Source organism: Schistocerca americana, chromosome 1 (genome assembly GCF_021461395.2).
Source record: "Schistocerca americana isolate TAMUIC-IGC-003095 chromosome 1, iqSchAmer2.1, whole genome shotgun sequence".
Taxonomy (NCBI): domain Eukaryota; kingdom Metazoa; phylum Arthropoda; class Insecta; order Orthoptera; family Acrididae; genus Schistocerca; species Schistocerca americana.
In genome coordinates, this window is record NC_060119.1 from 303,269,576 (window position 1) to 303,297,014 (window position 27,439).

A 27,439-nucleotide genomic window follows, 5' to 3' on the forward strand; every position below is an offset into this window, starting at 1 on the left:
GAAGAACTGACTTAGGGCACACAGAGGTAAACTAAATCATGCCTTTGGATTTGTACATATTGTGTGAACTTGAGAAAAATTGAGTTCATGTTTGTTGAGAAGGCCACAACTGAACCAGCAAGACGTTATCCATAAAGAAAGTTCTTTGAATGAAGATTTGCTGGAGCTAGAGAAAATCATCAGTTTGTTGCAGTCAGATTGGAGGGGAAGAAGAGAGTGTTGGAGGCTTGTTGTCATTTGTTGGCAAAACATCTGTACAAACTGGAGAGCCCCCATGTTTCGTGGTTTCAACACTGCAACCAGGGCAGCATGTCACATGTGTGTGTGTGTGTGTGTGTGTGTGTGTGTGTGTGTGTGTGTGTGTCAACGACTGCTAGAATGGCAGCATTTGCAAACACTCTTCTGAGGAGAATGATGCAGTGATAAATTTCATGTATCCTACAGGACCTTCAAGATTGTTTCATCGGAAAGTTTGAGGATATACAAATCAGTTCGCTGAAGATCATGTCATGAATTTATTTGTTCCTTCTAGAACATAACTGGGTCACCTGTATAATTTTTCAGGAGCAAAAATTGATGAAAAATTCAAATCGCTGCAAAACTAAACTGTTTTCTTTTTTCTCTATGGATGTCAGTATACCTAAACTTGGGGCATGGGACCTTGCTATGTACATCAAAGGCTGCGAAGGTACTTAACAAATCCACTCAAGGCTAGAACCCACTAGTAGGGTAGGAGATATGAAAAAAATCCTCACATCCGTGGCTGGACTGGAGTGGTTATTTTATTAAATGCATGAAATGGAGCTGTTTAACTCTCTTTTATTAGCACTACCAATATCAGTTTATGTCATCATCAGATATAAAAGAGCAAATATTAATAACATGTAATAGTATATATATTGATATTACTAAATATATAAATACTGTCTCATCTGAAATGCAAAACGTGTGTAGAAGCCAACTAGTATGCCTCCACAAAAGGTGTATCTATTTTGAAATAATAAAAGACAATTAAACAGCTACATGTGAATTTGTAGCTTATTCATCTCATGATGTACATTTGCAATCCATGCATTTTGAAAAATGCTTCCTGAATGAAATTTTATATCTGCAGCGGAGTGAGTGCTGATATGAAACTTCCTGGTAGCTTGAAATTATATGCCAGACTGAAAGTCAAACTTGGGACCTTTGCAGTTCGTGACCAAGTGCTCTAATGACTGAGCTGCCTAAGCATGATTAACAAACCATGCTCACAGCTTTACTTCCACCAGTACCTTGTCTCCTACCCTCCAAACTTCACAGAAGCACTTATGTGAAAGTTGCAGAACTAGCACTCCTGGAAGAAAGGATATTGGAGAGACATAGCTTAGCCCACAGCCTGCGGAATGTTTCCAGAATGAAATTTTCACTCTGCAGCGCAGTGTGCACAGATATGAAACTTCCTAGAAGGTTAAACCCTGAGAGGACTGAGGACTGGTCGTCAGTCGTGCTTGGGTGGCTCAGTCGGTAGAGCACTTGCCTGCAAAAGGCAAAGATCCTGAGTTCAAGCCTCAATCTGGCACACAGTTTTAATCTACCAGGGAGTTTCAGATCAGTGCATACTGTGCTGCAGAGTGAAAATTTCATTCTGGAAACATCCCCCAGACTGTGGTTAAGCCCTTTTTCCGCAATATCCTTTCTTCTCGGGGTACTAGTTCTGCAAGTTTTGCATGAGAGCTTCTGTGGAAAGTTTGGAAGATAGGAGACAAGGTACTGGCAGGAATAAAGCTGTGAGGATGGCTCATCAGTCATGCTTGGGTAGCTCAGTCATTAGAGCACTTGCCTGCAAAAGGCAAAGGTCCGGAGATTGAGTCTTGGTCTGGCACACAGTTTTAATCTACCAGAAAGTTTCACACATAACATCCATTGGAAATCAAAAATGTTGTGTGTTTATTGGCCATGCTACCTTGGCAATAGGTAATGATCTGTGTGGTTGCAGATATCCTTGGATTTCCAAAGAATAACTACTCTGCTTATTATAAAATCTTTTGCCAGTGCTGATATTTGCAAGAATAATTACTTTGCAGTTGAAAGTTAAAAGAAATCTGTCAGTATTACCATTTTCATCTTTGTTCATTACACGTGATTGATGATGATGATGATAATAATAATAATAATAACTATAGTATTAAGTTACTATTCTTGCACATTTGGGATCGAATGCCACTATATTGGCGAAGGTTGAAGTTGATGGCATGCCCTTCTTCCTGGTTTTCCACCTAATTACTTGTGCATCCTATTTGCATTGTACCAGCTAGTGCTTTACTTCTAAGCTACCCTGTTTCATTGGCTGTAACCAAGGTCACTTAGGAAATTACTGAAAGCTGTCATAAAGAGACACCTGGAAGCTCTCCTGAGATGCTCCCATCAGTTGGAATCTTCGCTTCATGTTATAAGTCCTGTTGTGTGTCATATATGCCACAAATAACATTCAGTATAGAATCAGTGAGTATAACTCCTAAATATAATTACAAGTACACAATTCAGCACTTATTAAGTTGAGAAATGTAGCATATTAATATGATTTAACTTACTGCTGAATTAACATAATTTTATAAGTTAATTATATGACAAACTTTGAAATACGATATGTGATGACAATTTGTAATACGAATTCCCAATTTTGCAGAATTATTCCACAAAAAATTTCACAAAAGTCATTTCATTAATTACAATATGCTATATTGTACCAAAACACGGTCAGGACTGGCTTCTACGTTCTTAGTCAATGGAATATAAATTATGAAGTCCTACGTTGGCAGGCAAATATTTAAGCGAAGGAAAATCCTACTGTCATAGCTCCAGCATATTAAACAGTTCAAATAATTTACAAAATTTTAATATCTGCTGATGCAGGTAGGGAATTTGCAAATGCACATCTCATTTCTCTTATTTGCATTTTTCCTTGTTATAACTAACTGGTAGTGGCAAAGAATACCCTGAACCAATGAAAGCTTTTAATTTTATTGTGACAGACTAGTACTTTAAGAGATCCTGAATTTAATCACACTCCAAAATATCAGTTTACATGAGAAATTTTACTGGATATTCATATACTTTCTAGGGAAAAAATAATTGTAGAAATTCATCATTTAATAAGAAAAGAATGCTCTTTCAAATTGTGATTGTCACAATTATGGATCACTTAATGCCGTACCATTATAGACACAATTTTGCTTAGGGAGATTACATGCATCATAATTTGTAAGTATGAAACAAAGATCAGTAGAAAGCATCTTAAATAGAATATAATTAAAAATAATAGCTAAATTCTTCACCTCAAATGTGTCTAGAAGTGTTTGAGATGTTGTTGTTGTTGTTGTGGTCTTCAGTCCTGAGACTGGTTTGATGCAGCTCTCCATGCTACTCTATCCTGTGCAAGCTTCTTCATCTCCCAGTACCTAGTGCAACCTACATCCTTCTGAATCTGTTTAGTGTATTCATCTCTTGGTCTCCCTCTACGATTTTTACCCTCCACGCTGCCCTCCAGTGCTAAATTTGTGATCCCTTGATGCCTCAGAACATGTCCTACCAACCGATCCCATCTTCTGGTCAAGTTGTACCACAAACTTCTCTTCTCCCCAATCCTATTCAATACTTTCTCATTAGTTATGTGATCTACCCATCTAATCTTCAGCATTCTTCTGTAGCACCACATTTCAAAAACTTCTATTCTCTTATTGTCTAAACTATTTATCATCCATGTTTCACTTCCATACATGGCTACACTCCATTCAAATACTTTCAGAAATGACTTCCTGACGCTTAAATCTATACTTGATGTTAGCAAATTTCTCTTCTTCAGAAACGCTTTCCTTGCCATTGCCAGTCTACATTTTATATCTTCTCTACTTCGACCATCATCAATTATTTTGCTCCCCAAATAGCAAAACTCATCTACTACTTTAAGTGTCTCAATTCCTAATCTAATTCCCTCAGTATTATCTGATTTAATCTGACTACATTCCATTATCCTTGTTTTGCTTTAGTTGATGTTGATCTTATATCCTCCTTTCAAGACACAATCCATTCCCTTCAACTGCTCTTCCAAGTCCTTTGCTGTCTCTGACAGAGTTACAATGTCATCGGCAAACCCCAAAGATTTTATTTCTTCTCCATGGATTTTAACACCTACTCCGAATTTTTCTTTTGTTTCCTTCACTGCTTGTTCAATATACAGATTGAAAAACATCGGGGACAGGCTACAACCCTGTCTCACTCCCTTCCCGACCACTGCTTCCCTTTCATGCCCCTCGACTCTTATAACTGCCATCTGCTTTCTGTACAAATTGTAAATAGCCTTTCGCTCCCTGTATTTTACCCCTGCCACCTTCAAAATCTGAAAGAGAGTATTCCAGTCAACATTGTCAAAAGCTTTCTCTAAGTCTACAAATGCTAGAAACGTAGGTTTGCCCTTCCTTAATCTAGCTTCTAAGAGAAGTCGTAGGGTCAGTATTGCCTCACGTGTTCCAACATTTGTACGGAATCCAAACTGATCTCCCCTGAGGTCGGCATCTACTAGGTTTTCCATTCATTTGTAAAGAATTCGCGTTAGTATTTTGCAGCTGTGACTTATTAAACTGATAGTTCGGTAATTTTCACATCTGTCAACACCTCTTTTCTTTGGGATTGGAATTATTATATTCTTCTTGAAGTCTGAGGGTATTTCGCCTGTTTCATACATCTTGCTCACCAGATAGTAGAGTTTTGTCAGGACTGGCTCTCCCAAGGCCGTCAGTAATTCCAATGGAATGTTGTCTACTCCGGGGGCCTTGTTTCGACTCAGGTCTTTCAGTGCTCTGTCTTCACGCAGTATTGTATCTCCCATTTCATCTTCATCTACATCCTCTTCCATTTCCATAATATTGTCCGCAAGTACATCGCCCTTGTATAGACCCTCTATATACTCCTTCCACCTTTTTGCTTTCCCTTCTTTGCTTAGAACTGGGTTTCCATCTGAGCTCTTGATGTTCATACAAGTGGTTCTCTTATCTCCAAAGGTCTCTTTAATTTTCCTGTAGGCAGTATCTATCTTACCCCTAGTGAGATAAGCCTCTACATCCTTACATTTGTCCTCTGGCCATCCCTGCTTAGCCATTTTGCACTTCCTGTCGATCTCATTTTTGAGACATTTGTATTCCTTTTTGCTTGCTTCATTTACTGCATTTTTATATTTTCGCCTTTCATCAAATAAATTCAATATTTCTTCTGTTACCCAAGGATTTCTACTAGCCCTCGTCTTTTTACCTACTTGATCCTCTGCTGCCTTCACTACTTCATCCCTCAAAGCTACCCATTCTTCTTCTACTGTATTTCTTTCCCCCATTCCTGTCAATTGTTCTCTTATGCTCTCCCTGAAACTCTGTAAAACCTCTGGTTCTTTCAATTTATCCAGGTCCCATCTCCTTAAATTCCCACCTTTTTGCAGTTTCTTCAGTTTTAATCTACAGTTCATAACCAATAGATTGTGGTCAGAGTCCACGTCTGCCCCTGGAAATGTCTTACATTTTAAAACCTGGTTCCTAAATCTCTGTCTTACCATTATATAATCTATCTGAAACCTGTCAGTATCTCCAGGCTTCTACCATGTATACAATCTTCTTTTATGATCCTTGAACCAAGTGTTAGCTATGATTAGGTTGTGCCCTGTGCAAAATTCTACCAGGCGGCTTCCTCTTTCGTTTCTTACCCCCAATCCATATTCACCTACTACGTTTCCTTCTCTCCCTTTTCCTACTGACGAATTCCAGTCACCCATGACTATTAAATTTTCGTCTCCCTTCACTATCGGAATAATTTCTTTTATTTCATCATACATTTCTTCAATTTCTTCGTCATCTGCTGAGCTAGTAGGCATATAAACTTGTACTACGGTAGTAGGTGTGGGCTTCGTATCTATCTTGGCCACAGTAATGCGTTCACTATGCTGTTTGTAGTAGCTTACCCGCATTCCTATTTTCCTATTCATTATTAAACCTACTCCTGCATTACCCCTATTTGATTTTGCGTTTATAACCCTGTAGTCACCTGACCAGAAGTTTTGTTCCTCCTGCCACCGAACTTTACCAATTCCCACTGTATCTAACTTTAACCTATCCATTTCCCTTTTTAAATTTTCTAACCTACCTGCCCGATTAAGGGATCTGACATTCCACACTCTGATCTGTAGAACACCAGTTTTCTTTCTCCTGATAATGACATCCTCTTGAGTAGTCCCCGCCCGGAGATCCGAATGGGGGACTATTTTACCTCCAGAATATTTTACCCAAGAGGACGCCATCATCATTTAATCATACAGTAAAGCTGCATGCTCTCGGGAAAAATTACGGCCGTAGTTTCCCCTTACTTTCAGCCGTTCGCAGTACCAGCACAGCAAGGCCGTTTTGGTTATTGTTACAAGGCCAGATCAGTCAATCATCCAGACTGTTGCCCTTGCAACTACTGAAAAGGCTGCTGCCCCTCCGTTGTGGTTGCACCTACGGTAGGGCTATCTGTATCGCTGAGGCACGCAAGCCTCCCCACCAACGGCAAGGTCCATGGTTCATGGGGGGGTGTTTGAGATATAATTTTGTTTTCACCGATGTGAACTGTGAGCAAGTCTCCACTAAACTACACACAGGCTCTTTTCATAACTGTGTTAAATACAGAGGTATTAGCATCAATTGTGCTTTTTCAGGCACTATGCTGCTAGTATCATATTTCTAAAAGAGAAGTCAACAGTATTTCACTCTTCAGAATCCTATTACTAGTTTCAGGTTAATTATAATGTTCAGAACTTAGAATGTATCTATTTTGAACATGAATCCAATCGTTATTTTTTTGTGGAAGTTTATGATTTGATATCCAGATAAGGAAATATTACATGGCAGGTAAGGAGGGAACAGTTTGTTGCACTGCGATGATACCAGTATAAAGGGGGCACAGAGAAAATGTAGCTTTCATTATATCTGTGTCATTCATATGTGTTGGCACTGGTCAGTTCAGAAAAATAAGTATCTCTTGCAAATGAACAGAAACTAGGTATGGTCCTTCTTCACAGAGACTGCAGGAGGAATGTTGAGTTGTACGTACAAAGGTAGGTGTGAGTGTCCAACAAAAACAATTCAGTGAATGCGCAAAAAGTTGTTATTGTAAGAAAACTGGAATGCTATGCAGAAAGTAAGGAGCAAGCATATAAAGAGCAGAGTGAATGAAATAGATGTTCTGGCAGCTGTTACTCATAGTGCACTCATTAGCTCCAGAAAAACTGTGAGTGCTTCTGGGACAAGTCATCCCATCGTTGTTCACATTTTGCACACAAAAAGCTTCCATCCATATTGTGTGTCACTTCAACATCAAATTGAGATTGAAGAAGACACATGGAATTCTGTCACAGGTTCTGATGCAACATGAAGACAATAGGACCTTTCTTCAAAGAATTTCCTTTACTGAAGAACCTACCTTCTACAAATCATGGAAAGCCAAAAATAAAAAAAGTGCATATTATTGAGCCATTGAGAATCCCCACTGGCTGGGGCAAGGTTAACATTAGAGATGATGGAGTGTGAACATTTCGTATGGGAATTAGATCCATCATTTGAGAAACCTTAAGGGTAAAAGACACAATTTCTTTCTAGAATGTTGCAGTTCTCATAGAGGATGCCATTATGATGTGCCTCATTCACCAGTTGTTTGTGGCTAGAAAAGTGCTACTTTCCTGGTTACTGGATAAGGCATGAAGGTGTTAATACATTTGGTTTGGCATAGTAAGATCCCCGGCAGTGGCAGTGGGCTCGGTGCAGCTGCTTTGCACATGTACCTCAGCTAATTACGTAACATGATTTTGCAAATGTTTCTGTGGCAATACCTCAGTGTTGTTGCTGCTTTTGCCTGCAGCTGTTAGAGCTACAGTGTTGCCAACTGTCAGGGATCTTCTTATGCTCGTTTGACAATAGTTGGCATGTATGTTTACCTGTTTCCATGCCATATAGTAACTATTCCAAAAAATTGATGAAATAAATGAAATTTTAGGGAAGTGTTTATTTTTTATTACCACTGTGTGTGTGTGTGTGTGTGTGTGTGTGTGTGTGTGTGTTTTGTTTTACCAACCTAAATGCAATGAAAATATTTTAGACCTTGTAGCCAGAAAGAGGCCTGGCCTGTTAGCAACATATAGAGATAAGGGTTAGCAATAATAATGAAGAAATAACAACAATGCTAACTTAATTTAATGATTCTACCAAGAAGGCTGGACATCATTTAGTTCCAGTATGATGGATGTTCGGGTATAATGGGCAAAGTTTAAACTGATAGTAAATCTTGCTCTGGAGCAGCATGTGCTGAGTAGGTGGATTGAGGATGGAAAAAATGCACCTGGTTTATAACAGAAATTGGAAGATGTTGAGGAACAGAGAGTGTTGCATTCTCAATTCAAGTAGACATTATACATAAATAAAAATACTGATGTCCACAGCATACAGCAACTTCCACCATCATATGTTAGCAAAAGATCTTGCTGAGAACCTGAGAAAATTATGATCGTCCATAAAATCACTAAGTGGGTTCACATAAAATCACTAAGCGGGTTAAAAGCTTCTATTCAGTCAATTGTTGACTAGCCCTCCTGTGGTAATAGGTGCCACCAAAAGGAAAACTGAAGCTGTACTGTGTTAAAAAAAACCATCACATAGAAGGATTGTGCAGACATACCATTTTTTTGAGCATTGCACAGGCTCGCATATAAACGACTTAGAAATAGGCATCCATGGTGCTGATAAGCAACTGAAAGAGTTTAAAACAAGTAAGTCATCAGGGCCAGATGGAATCCTGATTTGGTTTTACAAGGAATATTTTACGACATTGGCCTCTTACTTAGCGTGCATCAACGACAAATCTTTCACCCAGTAGAGAGTACCAATTGACTGTATATAAGAAGGATAAAAGAATGGACCCACAAAATTATATACCAATATCTTCAATGCTGTTTTACTGCAGAATTCCTGGACATATTCCACACTGAAGTGCCAAAGAAACTGGTATAGGTATGCATATTCAAATACAATGATATGTAAGCAGGCAGAATATGACACAACAAGTGTCTGCCACAGTTGTTAGGTTGTTACTGCTGCTGCAATGACAGATTATCAAGATTTAAGTGAGTCTGAACGTGGTTTTATAGTCAGCGCATGAGTGATGGGACACAACTTCTCCGAGGTAGCAATGAAATGAGGATTTTCCATATGACCATTTCACGACTGTATTTTGAATATCAGGAATCCTGTAAAACATTCCGACATCACTGTGGCTGTAAAATGATCCTGCAAAAATGGGACCAATGATGACTGAAGAGAATCTTTCAACATAACAGAAGTGCAACCCTTCTGCAAATTGTGGCAGATTCCAATACTGGGTCATCAACAAGCGTCAGCGAACAAACCATTCAATGAAACATCATTGATGTATCCTTGATGACTTCATAACACAAAGCTTTATGCCTCGCCTAGGCCCATCAACACAGACATTGGACTATTGATGACTGGAAAAATGTTGCCTGGTTGCATAAGTCTCATTTCAAATTGTATCGAGCAAATGGACGTGCACAGGTATGGAAACAACTTCATGAATCCATGGACCTTGCATGTCAGAAGAGGACTATTCAAGCTGGTGGAGGCTCTGTAATGGTGTGGAGAATGTGCAGTTGTAATGATATGGGACCCCTGATATGTCTAGATATGACTCTGAAAGGTGACACATATGTAAGCATCCTGTCTGAACGCCTGTATCCATTCATGTCCATTGTGCATTCCAACGAATATGGGCAATTCCAGAAGGACAGTGCGACACCTTACGCATCCAGAATTGCTACAGAGTGGCTCCAGGAACACTCTTCTGAGTTTAAACACTTCTGCTGGCCACCAAACTCTCCAGACATGAACATCATTGAGCATATCTGGGATGCCTTGTGATGTGCTGTTGAGAAGAGATCTCCATCGCCTCGTAATCATGGATTTATGGAGAGCTGTGCAGGATTCATGGCGTCAATTCCCTCCAACACTACTTCAGACGTTAGTCAAGTCCATGCCATGTTGTGTTGTGGCACTACTGCGTGCTCGTGTGTGTGTGTGTGTGTGTGTGTGTGTGTGTGTGTGTGTGTGTGTGTGTGTGTGTGTGTGTGTGTGTGTGCGCGTGTGTGTGTGTGGTGGTGGTGGGGAGGGGGGGGGGGGGGTCCTACACAATATTAGGCAGGTGTACCAATTAGTTTGGCTCTCCAGTGTAAGACTCATAGACTTTCTAACTAATAGCACCCAGTACATAACCCTGGATGGCAAGTATTCATCAGGGATGAGAGTATTTCAGGGGTGCTCCAGTGAAGTGTTATAGGACCATTCTTGTACATGAATGATCTGATGAATAGGGTGGGCAGCAATCTGCAACTGTGATGACAAGACAGTGTCATTATTGTGCGACTGTATGAGGATACAGGATGATTTAGACAAAATTTCTGTTTAGAGTGATGAATGGCAGTTTGCTCTAAATGCAGAAAAAATGTAAGTTAATACAGATGAGTAGGAAAAATAACCATGTACTGTCTGAATACAGCCTTATCAGTAGACTTTTAATTCATACATCATACTGAAATACATTTGCATATATACACACATCAAAAAAAGTTTTGCATTGCCCCGATTCCCAGAACTCCTGAAGATAAATGTTGCCTGTGGACATTGTATCACAGACACAGTCCCTTTGACTGCCCAGAGATGTCACTAAACCCGCCCTACAATGTAAACAACCATGCATGAGCACTGCCTATTAGACAGAGGGGGTCTGACAGCCAATCAGTTCCAGTCGTTCCACCAGGTAGGAGATACACGGCTCATGTTGGCTGTAGTTCAACCACACCTAGACGGTCAATACTGCAGTTCAGTTGTGTCTGCATTGTTACTTTGTGCCAGGAAGGGCTCTCAGCAAGGGAAGTGTCCAGGCGTCTCTGAGTGACATGGAGGAGACACAGAGAGACAGGAACTGTCAATGATGTGCCTCGCTCAGGCCGCCCAAGGGCTACTACTGCAGTGGAGGACTGGTACCTACGGATTATGGCTCGGAGGAACCCTGACAGCAATGCCACCATGGTGAATAATGCTTTTCGTGCAGTCACAGGACATTGTGTTAAGACTCAATCTGTGCGCAATAGGCTGCATGATGTGCAACTTCACTCCCGATGTCCATGGCGAGGTCCACCTTAGCAACCACGACACCATGGAGCGCGGTACAGATGGGCCCAACAACATGCCGAATGGACAGCTCAGGATTGGCATCACGTTATCTTCACCAATGAGTGCCGCATATGCCTTCAATCAGACAATCGTCGGAGATGTGTTTGGAGGCAACCCGGTCAGCGTGAATGCCTTAGAAACACTGTCCACCAAGTGCAGCAAGCTGGAGGTTCCCTGCTGTTTTGGGGTGGCATCATGTAGGGCCGACATACACCCCTGGTCGTCATGGAAGGTGCCATAACGGCTGTATGATAAGTGAATGCCATCCTCCGATCGACAGTGCAGCCATATCAGCAGCATATTGGTGAGGTATTCGGCTTCATGGATGTCAATTTGCGTCCCCACTGTACACATTGTGTGAATGACTTCCTTCAAGATAACAACATCGCTCGACTAGAGTGGCCAGCATGTTCTCTAGACAAGAACCCTATCGATCATCCCTGGGATAGATTGAAAAGGGATGTTTATGGATGATGTGACCCACCAACCACTGTGAGGGATCTATGCCGAATTGCCGTTGAGGAGTGGGACAATGTGGACCAACAGTGTCTTCATGAATTTGTGGATAGTATGTCATGATGAATAGAGGCATGCATCAACACAAGAGAACATGTTACTGAGTATTAGAGGTACCGGTAGGTACAGCAGTCTCGACCACCACCTCTGAAGGTCTCGCTGTGAGGTGGTACAACTTGCAATGTGAGGTTTTCGTGGGCAATAAAAAGGGCAGAAGTGATGTTTATGTTGATCTCTATTCCAATTTTCTGTACAGGTTCCGGAACTCTCCGAACCGAGGTGATCCAAAACTTTTTTTTTGATTTGTGTACTTTGCATGCCACCTTACAATGTGTAGGGGAAGGTACTTTGTGTACCAGTGTCCTTAAGCCAGGTCTCCTGTTCTAGTCATATATGGTTTGCAGGAAGCTGGTAAGTCTCCATGTGAGCTTGAATCTCTCCGATTTTATCTTCATGGTCTTTTTGTGAGATGTATGTAGGAGGAAGCAATATACTAGTTGACTGTTATACAAATGGACACTCCCACAAATTTAAAAGTAGACCATACCATGACGCAGAATGTCTGTCTTGCAGCATCAGCCACAAGAGTTGGCTGAGCATCTCCGTGACACTTTTGCACTTACTAAATGAATCTGTAATGAAATGTGCTGCTCTTCTTTAGATCTGGTACAGATCTCTGGTTGACAAGCAGTATACGAGTATTCCAGAATGAGATTTTCACTCTGCAGCGAGTTCAAGTCTCGGTCCGGCATACAGTTTTAATCTGACAGGAAGTTTCAGTGTATGAGTATTGGCTGAATGAATGTTTTGTGTGCTACTTCCATTGTTGATGGGCTGCATTTGCTGAGGATTCTTCCATTGAATCTGGTTCTGGCATCTACCACCCCTGCAATTAATTTTATGTGGTTGTTCCACTTGAAATCACTCCGTATGCATACTCCTTGATATTTTAGGGAAGCAATACATTAAGGTGTTATTCTGTACTCACAATATGTTACATTTGTTTATGTTGAGGGTTGATTTCCACTCCCTGCAACAAGTGTCAATCCTCCGCCAGTCTTCCTGTATTTCACTTCAATTTTCTAGCATTGCGACTTCCCTGTCTACAACAGCATCATCTGCAAAAAGCCTCGTGGAACTTGTGACATTATCTATTAGGTCGTTTATGTATATTGTGAAAAATAATGATCCTATAACACCCCATGGGGGCACATGTGAAGTTGCTTTCATACCTTAAGACTTCTCTAGGTGCAGAATGACGTTCTGTGTTCTATTTGCTAGAAACTCTTCAATACAATTGCATAGCTGCCCTGCTATTCCATACATCCACATTTTCTTCTTTAGGTGGCAGTGTGGAACTGTATTGAACACCTTCTGGAAGTCAAGGAACATGGCATTTACTCGGACACCCGTATCTATTGCTTTCTGGGTCCTGTGGATGAACAGAGTGGGCTGAGTTTCAAATTATCATAATTTTCAGAATACAAGTTGATTCCTACAGAGGAGATTTTCAGTCGACAGAAGTGTCATAATACATGAGCTTAAAAAATGTTCAAAAGTCTGTAACAGACTGACAGCAGAGATACAGGCCTATAGTTTTGTGCATCTGTTTGATGACCCTTCTTGAAAAAGGCAATGACCTGCAGTTTTCTCCAATCATTAGGACTGCTTTGCTCCTCAAGAGACCTGTGATACACAGCTGCTGCAAGAGGAGCAAGTTCTTTCACGCACTCTGTGTAAAATCAAATGGTATCCTGTCATGTCCAGTGGCCTTACCTCTTTTGAGTGATTTCAGTCACGTATTTCGATATCTGTCATTCTGTCAGTTGTGCAATGATTTAAAGAAGGAATTGCAGTGTGAACTTCTTCTGTGAAACAGTTTTTGAAAAAGCCATTTCATATTTTGGCTGTTTCTATGTTGTCCTCTGTTTCAATGCCACTGTGGTCACAATGTGTCTAGACAGATGACTTTGACCAATTACTGATTTAAGATAATATCAAAACATCTTAGGATATCAGGATATTCCAATTATTTTGACGTCATTTAGTTTTTGTCTGCCTGTGAGAGGCTTTGGCTACATTTAAATTTGCATTGAAGCTCTTTTTGCTTTTGTAGCAGCTTTCTAACACGGTTGTCAAGCCACAGTGGGTCCCCCCCCCCCCCCCCCCCCCTCACAATGTTTCCCAGCACAAAGCTCTGTAAAGCAAATTGTGCAATGCTCTTGAACATTATCCCTTCATACTTAACATTGTCTGTGCTGGATATGAAATTTTCGTGTTGACTTGTCAAGTAATCTGAAATATGTCTCTTAATGCTCTTACTGAACAGAAGGATCTTCCTACTGAAATGTTTTAGTGGCTCTTGTTATGTCTTTGAAGCCAAGTCAGAACACTCACATTTGATCTGTCAGCTGAAGTATGTGCTAATTTAACTTTAATGTTACTGTCACCATTAAATATCTTCTTTATGTGGAAACCATGAAAAGTAGTATCTCTGTAGAACAGTGTGTAGCCCTGGAAAGACATCAACTCTTCTCCTTTGCAGCTGTTATTGGTGCAAGGAAAAACAACATCTACTCTAATTATGAAATGACATCAACATTTCATCATTGACTGTCTTGTATTTGTTTCACTGGGTGTACAGATCTAGATTACTTTGTAAATTAGTGCAGACACAATGTAAATTAAATATAACATCTGCCTTGAAGGCTTGACAAAAAGTAAGTGACATTTCAGTTAGAGCTTCTTTTGTTCATTGTTTTTTTAATTCCTGGAGAGGATGTCTACTCCTTGACAGTCAAGACACTGCCAAGCCATGACATCAAAACAGAAAAGGCCCTGCCCACAGCAGGTGAAGACATTTATCAGTGTTGTGTCTTGCCGATTATTCAAACCGCACACCTCTCCATTCAACTCTGCACAAATTTGAAACAAAATGACCATGCACAGTATGTGATTCGTGACATATTCCCTACCTAATACTAATTTACCATTTTGTCATTATCACCTTTCCTTGTCGTAAATAAGGTGTGAGAAATATCGTTTGCCTAAATGGCATGTAACACTATACTTCCCTTCTTTGTATTTTTATTTACAGCCACATTCAGTGATGCTGGAATGGTCTTATGGTCACCGATTCCCTGATCTATTCTAACTGAGTCAAAAAGTTTGTGTCTGTCTGTCATCAGCAAGTTTAAGATGTTATATTCACAAGTCAGTTCTCTGATTAACTGCTAAAGGTAATTTCTGGATAAGCCACTAGAACAATTTCACATGATTTTCTTTCCATACTACCTATACTAATCACATGAGATGGTAAGATTGGAATCTCTACCTTAAACTGTAACATGAGCAGGATATTTACAAGAAATATTCTCCAAGTTTCCCCTCAGATGTTCTACCATTACTGCTGTTGAGGCAGAAGGTCTATAAAAATATTCGATGACCATGTTCAATCTGCCTTAAACATTATCTTCACTCAAATTATTTCGCAGTCTAGATCTATACTAATATAATTAGATATTATCATAGTTTTTATTGCTGTAAACAAGCTTCCAGCACCAGCGTTAAGCTTATCCTTTATATACATTCCAGTCGGAGTTTAGAATTTCATTACTGTTTACATTTGATTTTAGCCAACTTTCTTTCCCTAGTACTATGTGGGAATTGTTACCAGTTCTGGGATCTTTCCATAGATCTTCCCACAATCGATAAACATTCTATTGACCTTTTTCATTCTCTAATTTGCTATGATGAATGCTATGCTGTATGGGCTCAGGAAACATTTTATCAGGTTTCACAGAACAAGTTTAGTGGATGTTGTGGGCTAACCAGTCCAGCATCGACTGTTGCAGATGAAATTCAACATACAGTTTGAACCAGGTTCTAGCATCAAATGCCTAAGGTCAACATTTTGAGCACTCAAAATTACCCTGATATTTAATAAACACACAAACTGTAGCTGACAATGAAAAATCCCATAGCCTTGGGCTCTTGCATGGCACCATCCTATGTGAACCTATTTATGGGCCTTCTAGAGTACTTCTTCCTAAACACCCAGAATCCCAAACCCCTCGCCTTATCCAGATTCATTGGTGATGTCTTTGTGATCTGGATTGAGGGTAAGGACACCCTATGCACATTCTTTCGGAACCTCAATACCTTCTCCCCCATTCACATCACCGGGTCCTACTCAACCTAACAAGCCACTTTCCTCAATGTTGACCCACACCTCAAAGATGGCTACATCAGTACCTCTTTCCCTATCAAACGTAGCACCTACAAGCAATACCTCCACTCTGACAGCCGCCACCCATTTCCTGCCAAGAGGTCCCTTCCAAATTGCGTAGCCACACATGGCAGTCGCATTTGCAGTGACAAGCATTCCCTCTCAAAATATATCGTGGATCTCACTCAGAACTTTACAGACTGTAGTTACCCTCCCAACATTGTACAAAAACAGACCTCCCATGCCTTATCTTTCCAATCACCCACACGTCCCAAAGTTCCACAATCTGGCTACAGAGGAGTATCCCCCACATGACTCAGCACCACCCAGGACTGGAGCAACTGAATTAAATTCTCCGACAGTGTTTCGACTGCCTCTTGTTGTGCCCTGAAATGAGAAATGTCCTACCCACTATCCTTCCCACCCCTCCCATAGTGGTATTCTGCCATCCACCGAACATGCACAATATCCTCATCCATTTCTACACAACCCCTGCTCCCTACCTCTTGCCTCATGGTTCATATCAGTGTAATAGACCTAGACACAAGATCTGTCCCATACATCCTCCCACCACCACCTATTCCAGTCCTTTCACGTACCTCACCTATCCCATCAAAGGCAGAGTTACCTGTGAAACCAGTCACAAAATCTACGAGCTAAGGTGCAGCCACTGTGCTGCATTATGTGTGGGCATGACAACCAACAAGCTGTCTATCCACATGAATGACCACTGACAAACTGTGGCCTAGAAACAACTGGACCTCCCTGTTACTGAGCATGATGCCAAACATGACATCCTTCATTTCAATGACTGCTCCACAGCCTGTGTCACCTGGATCCTTTCCACCAAAAATTTCTGAATTGTGCAGATGGAAATCCTCCCTGTAAATATATCATACATTCCCATAAACCTCCTGGCCTTAACCTTTGTAAAGTCATTGTCCTTACCCACTTACCCATCTAGCCCTTTCACTGTTCGCGTTCCAACACTACACAGCCCTCTATTTCTACTTCACCAATGTACCCAGTCTTTTTACTTCTCTCCTTTTCTGCTAACCCCCCTCCCCACTGATCTCTTTCCTGCCCTCTGTCTAATTTCATGACTGCACCTAGCTGTCTTACCCTCTCTCCACTTTGTCCTGCCTAACCCTGTATATTATCAGCAAATGTTTCATGTAGATTGGAAATAAGTTCTACATATTTCTGGAGATAATATTTCCGAGAAGTCATCGCAAATTTATGATAAAATTAGAGGTACAGAAATGAAGTATTGATCATTAAAGGTGAAAATGATTATTTTATCATTGTTGTTCTTTAACCCTGTTTGTTATTTTATGAAGAAGTGCTGTTGGCAATTAAATATATCATTATTTCTTCCAAAGTGACAAAAAATTATCCTCTGTATATGTACATCTACTTCTGTGCTCTGCAAACCACTGAGAAATGCAATGGCAGAGGAGAAGTCCAGTTGCACCGGTTATTAGGACTATCTCTCATTCCATTCATGTATGGATCATGGGAATAATGATTGCTTAAATGCCTTTGTGTGTGCTATAATTAGTGTAATCTCATCTTATTGATCCCTATGGGAGTGATGTATAGGGGGTTGCAATATTTTCCTAGGTTCATCACTTAAAGTTAGTTCTAGAAACTTTCTAAGTAGTTTTTCGTGGGGTAATTCGTATCTGTCAACAAGACTCTACCGGGTCAGTTCTTTCAGCAAGTACATGACACTCTCCTATGGTATGCATATACATGGGAAGAATCAGCTTCTCTATAATGGTTGAAATTCATAGTGAAACCTTCAGCTGTCTTTTATTTTGCACAGTGCAACTTGTTTTGGCCACATTTTCTAGCTTAGAATACCTAAAGGGCAGGAATGTTTTGCCATGTTGTAAATGATTACAATTTGCTGTTGCAGGCCAGCCTAAGTCAATAAAATTGTCAGAAATATAACACTTGTACAGAGCAGTTGTCACCAGGAGATTTATTCACTTTGAAAGTCAGTTTAGTTTGTTATTGACTTTCAATGTGAATAAGCCTTCTGGTGACAACTGCTCTGTACAAGTATTATATTGTTGATGATTGTATTGACTGTGATTCATCTGCAACAGGAACTTGTAATTGTTTATGTCATAGTATAATGTTACTGCCATTTATGCCTGCTAAGACTGAAAATGATCTGTGACCTAATCTAGTAGCAGTGTGCAAAATAAAAAGCAGCTGGAGGTTTTTGCCATGAATTTCAACTCTCCCATGGGCTGAACAAACTGTAACCATTTGTGCTGCCCTTCTTTGTATCTGTTCTATATCCCCTATTAGTCCTATTTGGTGTGGGTCCCAGACACTTGAGCAATTTTCTAGGATGGATCACAAAAGTATCTTTTATGGAGTCTCCTTTGTAGACTGACTGCATTTCACTAGCATTGTGCTAATGAACTGCAGTCTGCAACCTACTTTACATACGACTAAGACTATTCGATCTTTCCATTTCAAATCCCTACAAATAGTCATTCCAAGGTATTTGTATGAGTTGACCGATTCCAACTGTGACTCATTGATAGTCATAGCATTCTATGTCTTTTTTTTTTTTTTTCATTTAGAAAATTGTGCAATTTTACATTTTGAACATGTAAAGCAAGTTGCCAATCTTCGCACCTCTAGATGTACTGTGGGGGAGGGGCGGTACATTGACCATCAGTACTGCATGAGTCCTGGGCTGCCGATATATAACACGAAAGCTTGTTTCTGATATTTAAAAAAATGGTTTTAACTGTAGAAGAGTATGTCACAGTCAACTTAATACACTTTTTTCCAGATCTGCCTGCTTTGAAGAAACATTCTATAGCAGGAGCAAGAATGGGTTTCACAGGAAAGCAGGTTATACATCCCAATCAAGTGCGTATAGTGCAAGATGCCTTTTCACCTACACCAGAAAAAGTACAGTGGGCAACTGATCTTATTGCAGCCTTCAATGAACATCAGCTCAAAGGGAAAGTAAGAAAGTTTAGTTAAACAACAACAGGGAATATTTATGCAGTAAAAGTAGTATATATATTCTGCTCTGAATTTTTTCAGGTTTCCTTTAATACCAATATATGTTCCTCCTCTTTACATTATCTACTCTTCTTCAGTTTACCATCACAAACTGCAGAGCCATATGTAATTCTATTTTTATATAAGATCTAGTTTTTGAACCTGATGCCACACTGTAATGGCAGTGTACTTTCATTTTAAAGTTTTTGTGTAAGTGAGACAGCCAGTAAATGCAGCAGTAATAAGTCATTTAGCCATGTCCAGAAGAGTGTGAATATACAGTGTGTATTTGAAAGGAATGTAGAAAATGAAAGGGCTGGTGGAGTGGGTCGTAAGAAGCGTATTTCACATAGCAGCCCATGTCTGCATCCCTTAGCGTAAGGCACTAAGCATCTCTGAACAATTCAATCTGAGCCATCATGGTAGCAGATCTGCAGGGCAACGATTTCAATGTATTTGTGACATCAAGGTAAAAGAGACATTATGTTGAAGTTTCATGACCTTGATTTGCAAATGCTGTAGTTGACATAGTTGCAGCTTTCCAGGCAGTACAGCACTCTGAGTTTTCTGCCGCTTACTGTGATGTGAACGCATTGCTTTTGGCTTTGAAAATGCCTGTTTGATAGGTGTTGCATAGGAGGCAGCACCTGTGCACACTGCAGAATCTGACTTGCCCTGCATCATTTTATCATCAAATGAGGACACTCTTGGGTTTGTTACTGTCTGGAGCAGAGAAGAAATGGAGCATTATTCTTGGGAGGAAATGGCAGATGTGCACTGTGTTTATGGGGCAACAAATGGAAAACGCTCACGCTGCCCAGCATTTGTACATTTGGCAGTTTCTGAATCATTGAGCTCCAGATACATACACATTCACTGCCACCTACAGGAGAAACAAGTTCACTTGAGGTATGTTTTCCACTGTTATGTTCTTGTAATGACACTTACGCATTTAAAGTCTACTTCAAAACCTGGTGTATTCATTTTGTGTTACAGGTGTACAGGCCTGACAAACACGGTCATCAACACACAGTGCATAGACCAGGGCTTGAAGAGGAGACATTAGCACTGCTGGAAAAGAGACTCGCAAGAGGCTCATGGCGTGTTGGTGGGGAATGGGCATAAGCCATTCCACAGTTTGGCATGTGTGGCATAAGGATGATTTGCACCTCAACTGCCTTCAGAAGGTTCACACCCAGACAATTTTCTATGTTGAATTGAATTCTGCGAGTGGTTTTGCAAAGGTGTGCCATTCAATTGGAATTTCTGAACTGGATGAGCCATTGTTTACATGAGAGGGTATGTTCAACAGCCGCATTCAACACTTGTGGGCACAGGGAGAACCACATGCCACTTTTTTTTGTGCTCACCAAGATTGCTTTGCTGTCAAAATTTGAGCCAGCTTGGTAGGCAGTAATCTGGTCAGTCCATACATGTTCCCCTGGTGACTGAACACAAATAGTTACTTAATCTTTTTATGAGAAACTGCCAGAGTTATGGGAACATGGTCCACTCAGTGTGTGACAGCAAATATGGTACCAACACATTGGTGCACCTGTGTACTTCACACATACAGTGTGAATGCTTTTGGATGAAACCTTTGGTGAGAACTGGATAGGGTGTGGTGGGCTGGTGGCATGGCCTGCATGTTCCCCAGACTTGACACTCATGGATTTTTTTCTTCTGGGGCCACCTGAAATCAATTGTCTATGAAACACCCATTGAGACTGATGAACAGCTGACAGCATGCATTATGGCACTCTCTGATGCAATTTCCATTTTGCCAGGAGTGTTTGAAAGAGTGCAACATTCATTCCAGCATCATTGCATGGCATGCATTCAAGCAGAAGGGTGTAATTTTGAGCACTTTTTGCAACTTTTTTCAATTAAAGGTTATAAAACTTCACCTTGACTTTTCATTTAGCTCGACACCACATATGCATTGAAAACATAGCTCTGCAGACCTGCTACCATGACAGCTTAAATGGCATATTGTGTGCCTACCCTCTTCATGGTGTCTGATGCTGTTCAATGACATCTACCACCATATGATAAGGGATGCAGACATGGGTTGCTATGTGAAATATGCACTCTATACATTGAGTTGGTGCATCCATTTGTAGTTTTTCCCATAAGTTTAATAAGTGCAACAGACACACATAAGAGACTTTAGTCATCAGTAATATATTCTCCTTCACTGTTAACAACAGTCTGCCAGCACTGAGGTGATTTTTATATTCAACGGCTGTAGAAAGCACATGGTTTTGAGATGAAGAACTGCTTTAGCCATATGCAGAGTGTGTTTTCAACTGGAAAGGAAATTCCTTAAAGGTTGTGTGATAGAAAGTGGGGAAGGTGAAAATCCGAGGGTGCAGAATCAAGGTGGATTTAGAATGACTTCCCAACCCAGCTGCTGTATAGTATTTTTTGTCAGTGTAGCTGAATGTGGGCAAGTGTTATCGTGGGTAGTATCACTTCACGCAATGTTCCTGGTTCTTGTTCTTGAATTGCATCTGCAAGACATCTCAGTTGTTGACAGTAAATGTCAGCAGTGATAATTACACCTTGGGGAAGCAATATGTAGTACACCACACCATCAATGTTTCACCGTGTGCATGACATTATGTTTTGTAGAAGAGATGCTGCTTTGTTTGAGCTCAACTATTCCTTTCTTTTCCTTATGTTACCATAAAGACACTGCTTCTTATGACCAGTAATGATACAGGATAGGAATGATCATATTGTTCATGAGACACTTGATGATGAGCAAGCAGAGATGCACATATGGACATCCACAGATTTTTGCAATATTTGGCTGAGAGCTCACAGTACCCATACACACAATTTTTGACCTTCCTCATTGCCTATAAATGTCACATAATGGTGGAATGATCACAGTTTGTCACCTTTGTCAGTTCGCATGTACACTGATGTGGATCATTGTGGATTAATGTGTTTAAATGATCTTCATGAAACACCAAAGGTCTTCCTGAACATGGAGAGTCACTAATGTCAAATGCAACCTTATCAAAATGAAGAAATCTTTCCTTGGTGTGCTCTGTCCATTGGCATTATCCCCATACACAGCACAAATGTTTCTAGCTGCCTCCACTGCCATCACCCTTGTATTCTATTCAAACAGATGAATATGTTGGAAATGTTCTCATTTCTCCCATTGGCACTCCATTTTCTAGCATCCACGGCTCCACTCACTATCTCCGTATGACAAAATGACAATATGTAAAATCAAATAACAACAATGAACTACAAATAAAAAATGACAATCGATAAGTAAATCTTTATCAATTGGAATATCAACATGCAAAACATAAATGCTTCAAACTTACTTATCAACTTAATAAAATACACTATCTGATCTCTACGTAATGCAGAGTTGACCATCAGATATCACAAGATGTGAACCTGCCAGTATAAAACTAGGTGGGAAGTATTCTGCCATCAGTAGCAAAGAGTTCAGTGACTATGAATGTGGACTGGTCACTGGACGTCCCCTGAGTAACATATCCACCAGGGTCATTTCAACCCTTGTAAAGCTGCCCAAGCTGACCATTGGTAATTTGAGTTTGAAATGGAAATGCAAAAGATCAACAACAGCTAAACCTAGACCAGGCAGACCTCATGTACTGACAGAAAAGGACCATCGAGCTCTGTGGACAGTGGACAACACCACATTCCTCCTTTCTCAAACTTCCGCACCCTCATCATATAGTCCTAGGCAATGTGATGATAGTGAGGAGGCACAGAGGTGGGGAGGGGTAGTGAGGTCTGAATGCAGATGTAGATGGGGAGATAGGTACTGAAGAGATGGCTTGTCTGCACTCCACTATCCACGCTGCGACTGACCACGAACACCAGCTGAAAAACCAGCCACAGGATCTATGCCCACATCCAGAGATGCAGACACTGTGGTCAGGGTGACAGTAGGCAGAACTTGAGGGTAGTCATGGTGGCTGTCCAGGGACATCAGCTCTTGCTGCAGGACCAGCAGCAATGTCAATCTCCCCCAATACGGCACCGATCGTGACAAGCGGAGAGGTGAAGGTGACAGCCCATGCCAAGTTGGATCTGTGGACAAACATTCTGCTGAAGAATCACTGATTTAAAAGCACTACAGGTGGTTCCGGTGATGCCGATGAAGCTCAGGGAACCTTGAGTGGCATAAAATGAGTGACCCAAGACCTGTGTGATGACACCATGCTCCCAACACTGTATCTTTCCAAAAACTTTGCAGAAAACTTGCTTGCTGTTGAAACTTTATCTGAGCTGATGGAATGAACTGTTTTTATGGTGGCCACAGAAGATGCAATAGGGTATGGTGACAACTGTTTACTAATTCTGCTGGTGACTTTTCGTCAAGTGGTAATGAGCAGCATAAGGAAATAAAAGTCTTTAAGGCTTGCTGCCTTGTGTGGGAGGAATGGAGTTTCTCTATGTGCCTTTTGAGAGTTTGGATGAACTGTTCAGTTTCACTCTTGGACTGAGGATGACAAAGAGGAGTTGTCACATAGTGTATGCCACTGTTGGCACAAAACTGTTGAAAACTGGCTGACATGAACTGTGGTCCATTGCCTGAGACAAGGACCATAGGGAGACCTTTGAGGCAAAAAATAGAGGACAAATCTGTACTGTACTAACAGTAGTGGTAGATGTCGTGGAGACTACAAATGGAAATTTACTGTATACTCTACCACCAACATTATCGTGTGTTCCAGAATGGACCCAAAACGTTGTTCTGTAAACATTGCCATGGTCCCAATGGACACAATCACTGTAAAAAGCATTGCAGTGGAACAGACTGATACTCCACAATAGCTGTGGAACAACATGTCATTTGCTGAATTTGGGCACCCATGTCCTGCCAAGTACAATGATGTCAGGTGAGTTGCTTTGTGTAAACTACACCCCCGTGACCATGGTGTAATGAAGGCAAAACTACACACTGGAGGGACTGAGGAATCACAACTTGTGCTTCATCATTCTCTGTACTTAGCAGCAGGACCCCTGACTGCGCAAATAGTGTGTTACAATGTCAAAAGTAGTGATGTACCACTGGATAAGGGATTTCTTTCAAACTGTGTGGCCACCTATGAACAGTATTGCAAAACAACCTAAAGAGCTTGGTCAGTAGTAGTTACACAAGCAATATGTTGAAAGTCAAGAGAGAAATTTTGGGGAACTGCAAAATGTTGAGTGTCAATTTGATGACATGATTTCTCAGAAGAATGAGAAACATTGTTGGTAGCAACTGGTAACCAATAAAAGTCAGAGTTCTAATGTTGTGCAACAGGCCTGTACAACAACAGATGGTAGAGCACTTGCCCGTGAAAGGCAAAGGTCCCGAGTTCGAGTCTCGGTCGGGCACACAGTTTTAATCTGCCAGGAAGTTTCATATCAGTGCACACTCCGCTGCAGAGTGAAAATCTCATTCTGGAATATAATAAATGATTGTATAGGAGCATACAACTATTGAGTGAATTTACCATTTATTTTCGTGTGGCCAGCCATGTCGAGGGATGACATTCGTCTTCAAGATGGGATGGTGAGAGGAAGTACCTCCATAGGCACGTTATTGACACTCCATGTATTGCTCTTGGATATGTGGCTCATCTCAGAATTAAATACCATACTAAAACAATTACTTACAGACTTTGGAAGACAAATGGAGACTGTAAGTAATCGCTATACTGAGCTGTCAGTCTGAAGTCGATGTTATTAATAGTGTTCTCAAAGAATTAAGTACCTGTTGTAGGAAGATTATTGTATTGAAATGGAAGAATTTATGGCACATGTTGGTGAAAAGTGTCATCAGATTTACTCAAGATATTTCGACAATGTGCCCAATCATTGTCTTCCATCATATATTGCATAATTCAGTCCACAATTGACATATACATGATCAACCAGAGGCAAGCACAATAATATTTACCATTCACTGCTTGAATTAAATCTTCACTTTGAGGATGGCCAAAGGACAAGAATATTACAAATTTCAGCCTCTTAGAAAATTATGATTTCAAAGAGAGAGATAAAAGTGGCAGTTATTTAGCAAAATCACTTATGCAAACAGCAAAAGATGTTGCATACATAAAAAATTCCAAATGGAATAATATAACTGTTGAAAGAAGAAGAGATTTCAAGTGAACAATTGTAGGAACACCACAGAATATGCTCATTTACATAAAACTACCCAGAATCATCTTAAAGCTAATACAAAAAGGCACAATGAACTTTTGGTAATAAAAACAACTCATAATGATAAAAGTACAAAGAAAATAAAACAAAGATGTACAAATCACATTTCATCATTTACAATGGCACAGTAAGTAACAACAGAGAGAAAACTGTACAATGCATTCCCATATTTCTTTGATTTTTTTGTATCTTCAAGAGATGAATCAGAAATCCAGATAGCTAATAATGAATACAGTGATATCCTGGAATTCATGCCAGATGAAGCGTGAAAAGCCATTAGAGGTATGAAATAAAATAAAGCTGCCAGGAGATACATGATAAAAGTTGGCAGAGAACACATACAAAAGGGAACTCCAAAGTTATTTATGGAATATTCCACCATCTTTCAGGTATGCATGTGGGGCCGACCTTGTCCTTCTTCCAATACTGGTTCAACCTTTGTCAGAATGTTGATGAGTATGCCAATCACACAGCTCCCAATAGACTTCATCAGGATATTGATAAATTCAGAACTGAAAGAAGATTAAACAACGCTGCTCCATATGAACAAAACTAATCTTGGCAACATTACAGGAAGTTTTCAGATTCTTAAACTGGAAAGGATCATATGTGGACTTCATTAATTTTGATCATGATAGTGTACTGTTTTGTCTCTTGTGCAAATAAACTTCAACAACAAGTGGAAGCACTTAATAGATTAAGAAGAGATATGTTGGCAATTGCTAGGAAGACTAAAAAAGTTACAAGGGAACACTGAAGTGGAAGATGTAATAACCGGATAATGTAGCCTGGCAACTAAATAGTTAATGGATCAAGGAAATTCATTACAGAGATAAGAAAAGACTAAGACAACAACTTCATGAAACGTGGGTAGATACCTTTAGAAAACATGCCAGAGCAGCATGGCTGTAGATTTTAAAGGCGTTTAATTCATGGACAGTTCAAGGGGGGATGTAATGAATTTTGGTCCAAAAAAGTGATTTTTCAAAAATATTATTTTCTTCATCTACACACTTTAATCTATGTTGTGTGTGAATTTTATCACGATAGCAGCTTTAGAAGTGCCTTTAAATTGTTAAACTGATTAACTCTGCATACGTGAGTATAATCTGCATTTCCATAAAAGGAAAGGTTGGCCCTTAGTTTTAAAGAATATAGAACCAGTTCTAATTTTGTGTTTAGTTTTATGTATGTAATTGATTTTATAATTTATTTTGACTATTCCTAGTTAATACTTTCTTTATAGAGTGAAATCAGTAATTGTTTCTTAACTTAAATTCTATTGTTGACTTATAAAAAAATATAAATTCTGTACTAATTATAAACATTTGGAAGACAAAATACTAGCATTCTTTAAGTATTTAATTGGCTCTATTCAGAAACATGTTAGCAAAGCCAGCTCTTAATTAATTCCAAGGTAATTTCCAGTTTCATCAAAAGTATTGTTTGCATAACTATATTTATTAATTCCATGATTTAAACAAATAATTTAACTTAACCCTTGTAGTATAAGAAATAGTTAAAAAGACGCAATTTTTTTTCCTACTATTTTGATAATATATAAGGACCCGATTTTTGGTCCTGAGCAGTGGCACCAGTGCATGATGGGATTGGCAACTGGGTGGGGGTAAGGAGGAGGCTGGAGCGGGGAAGAGGAGGGATAGTAAGGTAGGGGTGGCAGACAGTGAAGTGCTGCAGGTTAGATGGAGGGCAGGGGAGAGGTGGGGATTTGGGGGGGTTAGCGGAAAAGGAGAGAAGTAAAAAGACTGGGTGCAATGGTGGAATGAGGACTGTGTAGTGCTGGAATGGGAACAGGGAAGGGGCTGGATGGTTGCGGAGTGACTAACAGAGGTGGAGGCCAGGAGGGTTACAGGAATGTAGGATGTATTGCAGGGAGGTTTGCACCTGCACTACTGAGAAAACATGGTGTTAGTGGGAAGGATCTATATGGCACAGGCTGTGAAGCAGTCATTGAAATGAAGGATGTCATGTTTGGCATTGTGGCAGTGAGCTCAGCAACAGGGTGGTCCACTTGTTTCTTGGCCACAGTTTGTTAGTGGCCATTCATGTGGACAGACAGCTTGTTGGTTGCCATGCCCATGTAGAATGCAGCACAGTGGTTGCAGCTTATCTTGTAAATCACATGACTGGT

At 40.3% G+C, this 27,439-nt stretch overlaps 1 protein-coding gene across 3 annotated transcripts in view; it reads left to right on the top strand.

Annotated features, from left to right (window-relative positions):
• Positions 1–27,439, top strand: part of LOC124595689 (citramalyl-CoA lyase, mitochondrial-like) — a 193,063-nt gene that overhangs the window by 137,267 nt on the left and 28,357 nt on the right. For all 3 annotated transcript variants that reach the window (XM_047134566.1, XM_047134557.1, XM_047134550.1), the window contains exon 7: positions 18,857–19,035. In XM_047134566.1, the coding sequence (XP_046990522.1) occupies positions 18,857–19,035 (179 nt within the window). The remainder of the gene's footprint in view (positions 1–18,856; positions 19,036–27,439) is intronic.